The 9,687-nt window shown below is 39.5% G+C and overlaps 1 protein-coding gene across 1 annotated transcript; it reads right to left on the bottom strand.

Annotated features, from left to right (window-relative positions):
* Positions 1-3,356: 3,356 nt before the first annotated feature.
* On the bottom strand, positions 3,357-8,884 carry rbm7 (RNA binding motif protein 7). The gene is made up of 5 exons (XM_079225525.1): positions 8,766-8,884; positions 8,290-8,452; positions 7,067-7,142; positions 4,594-4,687; positions 3,357-4,361 (listed from the first exon to the last, which is right to left on the bottom strand). Exons 1-5 carry the CDS (start codon positions 8,856-8,858, stop codon positions 4,026-4,028), a joined length of 762 nt encoding a protein of 253 aa, XP_079081651.1. The 5' UTR covers positions 8,859-8,884; the 3' UTR covers positions 3,357-4,025.
* Between the last annotated feature and the right edge of the window lie 803 nt (positions 8,885-9,687).

The following is a 9,687-nucleotide window of genomic DNA, read 5'->3' as shown; positions in this document are numbered from 1 at the left end:
GCCGTATAACCGTCGCTGCACGATCTGCTGTATAGTTCACTGAAACCTATGCGGCGCTGCAGGTTGGTCCCGTGCGGCTCGTGCGGCTCATGCGTGACAACAATGCATTGTTTGTCTTTTGGAAAACGCAGCTTTTTTTTTTGTCTCCCCTTGAAGAGTCGAGGAGGAGATCAGCTGCCTTCAACTTGAGCTGCGCGGAGCGCCACAGAGGCAGAGAAGTGAGTGCGATCCGCGCTCACACCCACTGCTATATAAACCATCCCTGAACCCATCCATTGCTGCTCTCTCTCTCTCTCTCTCTCTCTCCCTTCCTCTCGCTATCTCTCCCTCTCTCTCTCTCTCTCTCTTTCATGTAGCCTATACTGTACACACACCACCAAAAAGTCTTCTTTCTCGCTATGATTTATTTTACATATTGGTTGTGCAACTTATCTATTTCGACTCTAGAAGACGTCCAACTTAGGTCATATTTTCAATATAAAAACGAATATGCCATTCATCCATACACATAGGTTAGTATTATGTTAAACCCTGGTGTTAATATACAAAGTTCATATTGAATGTAAAGACCTCTGTGGTACGAACTCCTTTCAGGTAAACTAACATTGGGCCGCTTCTCTGATTCAAACGTTTATTTGATTTTTTTTTTCTTGATCATTTTATTAATTTAGTGATTACCCCGCGTCTAACTTCTTTTCATATAAATATAACTTATTGCATCCGAAGTTATCTTTATACACAATCCAATGTTTTCGATATCTCGACTTTACATATCTGGACTATGGGACTGAAAATACTTTAAGAGGCATATCCAAAGCCAAATTAGTCCAAACAGGGGGTGAATAATCTCTTCTTTTTATCTCTCTTTCTCAGTTATTAACACCTTCGTGTGTTGTGCTGCGGTGTCAGTTTAGTTCCGTGAACAATAAATTAAACGGCAAGTCGTTGTTTTTTTCTTTTCTTTTTTGTTTGAATTAAATATTAAATCATTACTTAGAATTAAATATATCATTTATAATAATAACACAATGTGTGGCATAATGTAAAAGGAACCCGGTTAAATAAGTTAAATCATAGCAGAAAGTCAGTACAGACAGAACTGCGGTCAAAGGCCAAGCCACTCTGGAAACTGACGCAGTATAATTTATTATGAATCAATAATCGCGTGCGTGTGTGTGCGCGCGCCGAATAAAAGACACAACGGGCTCAAATAAAATACCCACCGCGAAATAACTTGCAACTTATGGGTCGTCACGAAATAAGTTTGATTCAACGAGCAACGAGTTTATGTTTGGGGGTTTTGGAATAGACAATTTTGTTGCCGGTCAGATTAATGTCGGCTCTCCGAAAAAAAGGTGTATCAGCGTCACGGGCTGATGAGCCTGATGCGAGGAGAAGTCATTATTCTCGACAGGCTGAGGCAGAAACATTGTGTGCCTTTCCCATCCTTTTATTGTTTTATAACTTTGCCTTTTAATTATATTATGCCAACATCATGTTTTTATTATGGTTTTTTTCACGCCTCGCTTTCTCTGAACTCTTGCAGATATCAGCTGATCTATTTCCATCAAAGAATTTATGCGGAGGAGATAATGAAAATAGTTTGGTCGCATATACTTTTTTTCCCCCCAAACAATATGTTGCAGCCTAATTTAACTACAATTATAAGACGAACAATCCATGCAAGGAAACCCCCAAGTGCAGGAGAGTGTATGACTTCGGTGTCCTAAATTGGGGGGGGGGGATAAATGCAACTCGTGTTCAAAGAGGAGGAAATGTGGGAGCTCTGTACAGGAAAGCTCGGCTTCTTGATGACTCGATCAAAGAAGAGGGAGATGAGAACAACTGCTGTGCAGCACATTGAACGTGTTCGGGGTGGTGGGAAGCCATGCACTGCAAAAAAAACACATCGCTATATAATAGATCCTAGCTTACAATTTTAAACTAAAATATCAGCAACTTTTCTATGTGTTCATAATTTTATTGCAAGGCCTGGTATAGTTTTTCCACTAAAGAAAGAGCGAGTATCTATACATATTTGATATGTATTGCCTCCAGAACCACCCCCCCACACACACACACACACACACACACACAGACACACGTTTTCTCCCATTTAAAGAAGTAGAATTAAAATTGCACTATACACACCAGCTAAATCAGGCCGATATCTCCGGGCTACTGTGGCACCAATGAACCCAACAACCTGAGGTGTGTGTGTGTGTGTGTGTGTGTAGGGGGAATCACGGCTGTAGGCATAAGTCTTGTCACTTATGGTTCACGTTGCAGGACTTGTGGAGAGAGAGGGTGAGAGAGAGAGGGAGGGTCTCTGGGTGCTTGGAAGTGGATCATTTCAGCAGACACGCTTCTATATAAGTCCACACAGCAGCGGCTACCGAGCGGCCTCTCTAATCCGCGCGCTCCAGGGCTGGAGACGCCAGGCAGATCAACCAATTAAAAGAGTTATGCCGCGGCCAGAAGCGCGAGGAGAGGAGGGCCTTCAGGACCGACACCGGGCAGCGGATACTCTCTATTAGAGCGATTTGGGAGCATCAAGGATGCAATCCGACACGAGGCAGATTAAAAAAGGCAAGAAGGCAGTTTAGTGCGGAGAGTGGTTTGAAATGCACCTCCACTTCTTTTGGACACTGGGAGATTTATTGTGGGGTGTAGTTGTCGATACAGTGCGGAATCCGCTGTTAAGCGTCATAAGCGCTTTCGGTGGGGTAGATTATGACCTCAACGCGGACATTAAGGGATTTGAATCATCACGTTGTGATACACAAGTCCGAACGAAAGGCACTGGGGGAGGCTGATCGAGATGTGGAGGATCAAAAGTGCTGCTAATTATAACGCAAACCACATCTGTAAATTAACACACTCAGAGAACTGCGCCATTTGCAGAGTGGCGCTAAGACTCCTCTGATGAGAAGAGAACAGCGCACAGTGGACCAGAGACCTCAACGTGACAACGTGATTGCGAGCTGTAAAGTGAACGAGGGGACGTGTGAAATCCATGTAAAGGACTTGAAAGCATCCTAAATAGAAAAGGTCAAATGCAGGAGCTGATCATGTGGCTGGGTTATATTTGACATCTTAATTGATTCAATAAAAGGATGTGTGTGGCGCCACCTGTAGATTACTTCATAACCCACTGCACAAGTGTATTAAGTTACAGGCGTGCCATTTATAGGTGCAGATACGGCCATATGTGCATGCATTACAGCATGTAGCATCAACATACAAAGGCTCACTTAGTTAAGAAAGTCACACACAAAGAGCTGCAAATAGCATTCATGATCTGCAGCCAAGACACAGGCATGCGTGTTTGCTGAGAGGAAAAGACAACGCAACAGTCAAATGAAGAGAGCTTTATCATAATGAAAATGTTCCATTTTAAAACAGTTAGTCTTACAGACTTGGAATAAAAAAATTGAAACGAATCCCATTTTTTTCTAGAAAAGAGCATGGTCAACAGATCTAACATTAAGAAAGGATGGTGCCCCGATGCCGTAAAAGCGCTGCTGGTGGAATCTTTAGCTGAACATTCTGTCACTACTGCAAAGTACCTGAAGAATTTCTGAGAGCACCGTTTAAATATCTTTTTGCATAACATAAAACTCGAATTTTACAAATCTTTTTTTTGTTTTGTTAAATACTTTTTTTTTCTTTCTTCTTTCTTCATCTTCCAAAATGACTACTAGTCATGTCTGATTTCTTCTTCTTTTTTTTTCTTTTCTTCTTCATCTCCTTGCCCCTCATCAACACATCTCAAAAATAATTGTGACATTTGTGAGGAAAAACTCACATAAAAGAAGTGTACAAATTTAAAAACGCCTTAAAAATAAAAACAAAAATGTCTCTAAGGCATAAGTTATCAAATCTTCAAATTGGTAGCATCATGTACAAACAACCTGAGTATAAATGGGAATCGATCAACATAAAATTTCTTCTCTTTTCTCGCTCTTTTTTTTTTTTTAGCACGCTGTCCATTTGTGTGTGAAGAACTGAAGTCTTTACGTGTCTCAGTACCGCCGCCATCTATTATCTTGGTAGTCCCGGTTGCTTCCCTTATCGTCGTGGTGCCTGTTGCCACCTCTGTTGCCGTGGTGACGGTTGCCACTCCTGTCATTCTGATGATGATGGTGATAACCGTCCCGGCTCTGGCCGTGTTGCTGATGGCGGCCGGCGGCGGGTTCTTCGGCGTAGCGCTGGTTCCTGCCGCCGCCGGTCGGCTGCGACGAATGCCGGTAGGGGGCGCTGTCGTGTTGCCTCGAGCCGAAGTTCCCACCCGCGGGCTTGGAGGAGCCGTCGTTCGCCTGCTCGAGCTGCTGCATTTGGAGCCACATCATGTTGTTCATCTGCGGGTTAAGGAAAAGAACAGTTACGGTTAATTGAGAACAAATAGTTGATTCTATTGCTGTCAAATTGCACAGTGTCAACATTTCTTTATTGCCAACACTGGCACATTTCAGCTTAAACAAGCAAAGAGCAGGTCTGAATACGTCAGGTTTTGAAATAAGCAATGCAAATTCTGCCATGACTGTAGTGCCATAATAAAAGTATATATGTATATAAATAAAAAGAGGTTACCATGACATGCTTCTGCAGGTTATCGGGAGATGAAAAAGACCTCTGCATTAAGGTCGGAGGAGTATATGGTGGAGAACTGAACAGACTCGGGGTCCTGGAAGAGTTAAACAAATCATTGTCACATATTTCATCGCAAAAAGAATAACATAGTGTCAGGTGCACATTCCACATATTGACTACCAACCACTGGTGCAAAAATCCATGTCAAATGTGATGATTAGTGTAATCTACTTTTAGTTGATGTTTTAACTTGTGCTTTGACCTTATTTCACCTCTTTGGCAGAGGGATAGGTCATGTGTTTCAACATTTTGCAAGATCGCCTCGGGAAGACTTCATTAAGGCAAGCCCCATTCTTCAGTTGTTTCATATTGTTTTGAATACGTCTGATCTAGCCGCACAATAATCATCATACAGACGGACAACATTTCTGAGTATCTCAAGCATGATGTAAACAAGATCTTGCGCAGGCAAACTCAGACTTCAAGCCAAGAGCAATCAGTAACTAGTCCAGCAACATAAATTATTGACACATAATTCATCTATCCAACTGCCTCAACTGGGAATATGCTCGAGATAATAGTCTTATTGGATGTACTGAAACATTATTTTTCACAAGTGAAAAAAGAGATTAGTAACACAATCTGTGATGGAATATCTGATGTGAAAATCCATCAGCAACGACACAAAGCCAAGTCTGACACATTCATTTCCGAGGGACTGGATTGACCTGAAAGTAATGTTGCAATCGGTGGATTGTTTACACCGTCGCCTGAAATTGTGCTGCCAGGTGCGGGTGTGCCATGTCCTTCGAGGAGTCCCATGACTCCTCGATGACTTGATGCATGAACGTCACTTCATGTTCTTCATGTTCTTCATGTTTTAAAATCAAAAGAACAGCAGCAGTCCCAACCGTCTGCTTTGGTTTGGGCCCAACCGATAAATTTTGAGAAGGTTATCAAAACAAGAGTGAAGAAATATGATCTTTATCTTGAGGAAATGTTCTTTCATATTTTTTTAAATAGTTAGAGATAAGATAAGATATAGAAGTGTATACAATACCTTTATTTTTTTAAGTTGTTTCATTTTGCAAAATAAGTTTGTGTTGAATTCAGTCAAATGTTGTGAAAAATATATTGAGTACCAATGTGAATGCAGCATTGTAATGAAACTCCTCTACCATGGAGCAAAGGAGGCCACGTTGATAGATCCTGGTGAAAAGTGTGCCAGGTTAGCGATACGCAGAGCTTGCGTTAAGATCAAAGTGAACTGTTCTTTGTGATGCATGTCCCTGGTGTTTCTGTCGACCTGCTATCTTTGAGTGTTAAATCTGCATTATTCCCAAACTGAAATGGAATGCATAACAGCATGTGTTAGGTAGTCAGTTACATTATTGTTTAAACATCAATTAAAAAAAAATATATATATATATATATATATATATATATATATATATATATATATATAATATATATCTAATAATATCTAAATATATTTTTGAACAATTTTTTATATGTAGTATTTACATAATTTAAGCACCACGGAATTAAAGTCTCGGAAACTAAACATTGTCTGATACTGCCCAAGTTAACTTAGGGCAATACTTTCCCCAGCAAATGCCCCAACAGGCACTGCTGCATGAAATTTGGCATGAAACGTGGAAAGGATTGCACACCGAGTCTTCTATGAGTAAATACAGACCAGTCCAATCCCATTTCATGCCACATCTTTTGCCAGAGCAGAGGGCACTGCCAAGAGCATGAAAAACATGCATGTCTAAGTGATATTAACCATCTTTGGGAGCAAATTCAACACGCATTGAAAAGCTGGTATCAATTACAAACCTACAGTAGTGCCATTTCTCAAAAATTATAAACTACTGACAAACTAGGCAACCATGAAGCCTCCATTCACAGCCCAAAAATTGGGCGTGCATTTGCCATTACAGTACCGTATTCTATCATATAAGGGTACTGTGACTTGCCGCCAAGACCTTTCTTTAAATGTGTTTAATGTTTTCACACATGTTATACACAATTAACCTTACACTGTAGTTTAAAATAGAGAAGAAAAAAAAAAATCAGCTGCTCAGATAGCTTGAAACAGCCAGCGCTATGTTTATGCTGTTGCCACAACAGCCCAACATTGATGTATTTGACTGCATGAGATGCTGCACCAAGAAACAAAAAAATTGGCAGCTCAAAGTTGAGATGAAATGTTCCAAGTGAACTTTCTCTGTGATGAGCAACAGGCCACTTGCTTGACTTAAAACCAGTGCTTAGAGACACATTTTAAGATGCAGCTGTGAACCACGACGAGAGCTTTATCGGCTAAGCTAAGGAGGGACACAGAGGTTGATGCAAGTTGAGACAGAGGCAGAGAAGATACAGTAGCTGCTGTAATGCTTCGGATAGTGCAGGTAACCAGATTTAGTTTCTGGCACTGCGGGACAAACTACCCATGAGACATTCTTACCTCTGGCCATGCAGATTTTGGGTATTTGCAGGAATTGTATTCTGCAAGTTCCCTGGACTGTTGCTGTGACTGCTACCTATGATGAGGCAAACGGAACAAAACAGTTTATTAAATGAAGGACAAATCAATTCCAGTTTGAAAATAACTACCACATATACTGTGCAAGTATGAACATTGTTTTCTTTTATTATGCGTCACATTGTGATACAACAGGGAACACATTAGTTTGTGTGAGAAAATGACCATATCTGTTTTAGTCCATTTCAATTTCATTTTCACATGGCATGAAAAACTAAAGGCGCTGTTTTTCATAGATTCTGCGAGAATTGACGCATCACATTTTGTACTTTATTTGCAAAGGGTGCAGTCTTCAGACAAAGTCAATGGGGTTACGTAGAGACGCCGGTTCAGGAACCCATGCAAACACTAATATGCTTCTGGGACTTCAGTTTATTGTAACAGTGATGTTAGACCTATGTGAGGGCATTTTATTAACTCATATTGTTAATTATACAATGCAACTTATTTGCCGTTACTTGAAAATAAAACAAGTCGTCATGTAGACATGCTAAAGTGTAGACTCTATATTAGCCCCACTTTGGGTCTTTTGTGTATTAACATACATTTGGTTCAGACAAAACCATTTCTCTTAAACTTAATTTGCCCAGAAGGTCATTAAACTCCACATTTCTTCCAACCATCTTACTGAACACATATTTCATCCACAGATTTATGAAATTATTTATCTTTTTTTTTTTTATCATAATGGGATTAACTGAGTCACAAAGTAACAAGGTATTCCTCTAGTTTTTGGAAAACATTGGATCTAGTGTCTTTTAACCACTGTTGACTTTAGAACTGCGATGACTATACATACATATTGTGTATTGTATTTATTTGTTTGTTGTTCTTATATAGACCCATGTGTATGAATTAAAGTTGAATATATTTTAGCTTTTTGATTTCCTAATAAAAACCAAGATGGTAGTCCGCAGATTAGAAGACCCTTAGAGGATTCTGAAGATATGGTCAGAGGAGTTTTTTAAAGACCATCAGGGTTTCTTGTTGAGGAACCGATGGTTATTTTGATAACATGTTTGTATAACGTGCAACTACCCAGGACTACTTTCGAAAGGGAAACCCTGTTAAATTAACGCTAATATGTTCCGAGCAACGTTAATGTTTCTCCAGCTGTTCAAAGAGTCCACATTAAAACAACGTACCTGATCTGTACTGCACATGAATGGTTCTCCCATACAGCGTTATCCCGTCGGTTAGTTTCATGGCGTATGGCACGGACACTTCGTGTTTGTAAACAGCGAAACCAAAAGATTTCTGTTTCCCATCCACGTCTTTCGGAATTTTCGTTTTGATGAGAGGTCCCGCCTGCAGAAAACAAACAAGGTAACGCGGATGAGTTAACATGACACGGACAACGACTAGCTAAAGCTAAAGCTAACTCCCGTGAATCTCTTTAGCGTCAACTTGTCCACAACATGCGCACAACACACATTGGCATTATCACAGGTATACAACAGGTCTACAGTTACTGTAAAAGAGCGTACCACCTAATAATTATACATTGTTTGGCCCACTTTAACTCCGACAAGCTTCCAATGGGTTAGCATGTTATGCTATCTGTTGACTTCATATTTGCTAGCTGGCGCTAGCTATGTCTGAACATTAGCGACAACATCACCTGTACAAACAAATCGAACAATATCTCCTCCGTCACTTTCGTATCCAAATTCCTTATGAATAGTGTCCGGTCCGTTTCCTCCTCTATTCCCATTGTGGTTGAGCAGATAATAGCACTCTCAAGCGATGTAAATGCGAACGTCTAGCGTATAAAAAAAAGAAGCGCTCTACCAGATATAGCCGGAAGGCCTGGGTCCGTAAAGTGCCGTCACACTGGAGCTTCCGTCGTAGTGAGCAGCGGTTTTACGACACATAACAAGGAAATTATCTATCTAATTATCTATCTAATGTTCTATTATATATATATATATATATATATATATATATATATATATATATATATATATATATATATATATATATATATATATATTTATTTTTGTTATTTGTTATTTATTTTTTATTTTTTTATATATATATATATATATGAAAACAACACAATACCATACTACATTTTTATTTACTATGCCAGAAAAATATTAAATAAGTCCCATCACATAATAGCATTAATTTCGAATTGCATAGTTTATTATTATTATTATTAGTAGTAGTAGTAGTAGTAGTAGTAGTAGTAGTAGTAGTAGTAGTAGTAGTAGTATGTACTACTACATGTAGTACATACTGCATCTGCCCTTACAAAAAGATACACTCAAAAGATAAATTATTTATCGAAATTGTTGTAGATTCATTTTCCGACGATTGACTAATCTATTAAAATGTTAGGTGTGTGTGTGTGTGTGTGTGTGTGTGTGTGTGTGTGTATGTGTGTGTGAGTGCGTGTGTGTACAAATATGTGCAAATGTAGTGTTTTCTTAATTGAGGGAAAACCATGGAGCATTATTTTGATTTTGGGATGTAAAAGCTGTTTGAATTGCTTGAATCACAAATCTACAGTTACACAATATACCAATCGACACCCATTC

Source organism: Taurulus bubalis (assembly GCF_910589615.1).
Source record: "Taurulus bubalis genome assembly, chromosome: 10".
Taxonomy (NCBI): Eukaryota; Metazoa; Chordata; class Actinopteri; order Perciformes; family Cottidae; genus Taurulus; species Taurulus bubalis.
Note: the sequence above shows the minus strand (reverse complement) of the source record. Positions and strands in the feature narration are given on the sequence as shown.

Excerpts from the sequence above, each read along its gene's own strand:
- rbm7 (XM_079225525.1), bottom strand. The coding sequence starts at position 8,858 with ATGGGAATAGAGGAGGAAACGGACCGGACACTATTCATAAGGAATTTG. Across the intron at positions 8,453-8,765 it reads TGTTCGATTTGTTTGTACAG|GCGGGACCTCTCATCAAAAC; the intron begins GTGATGTTGTCG and ends TGTTTTCTGCAG. Across the intron at positions 4,362-4,593 it reads ACCTGCAGAAGCATGTCATG|ATGAACAACATGATGTGGCT; the intron begins GTAACCTCTTTT and ends CTTAACCCGCAG.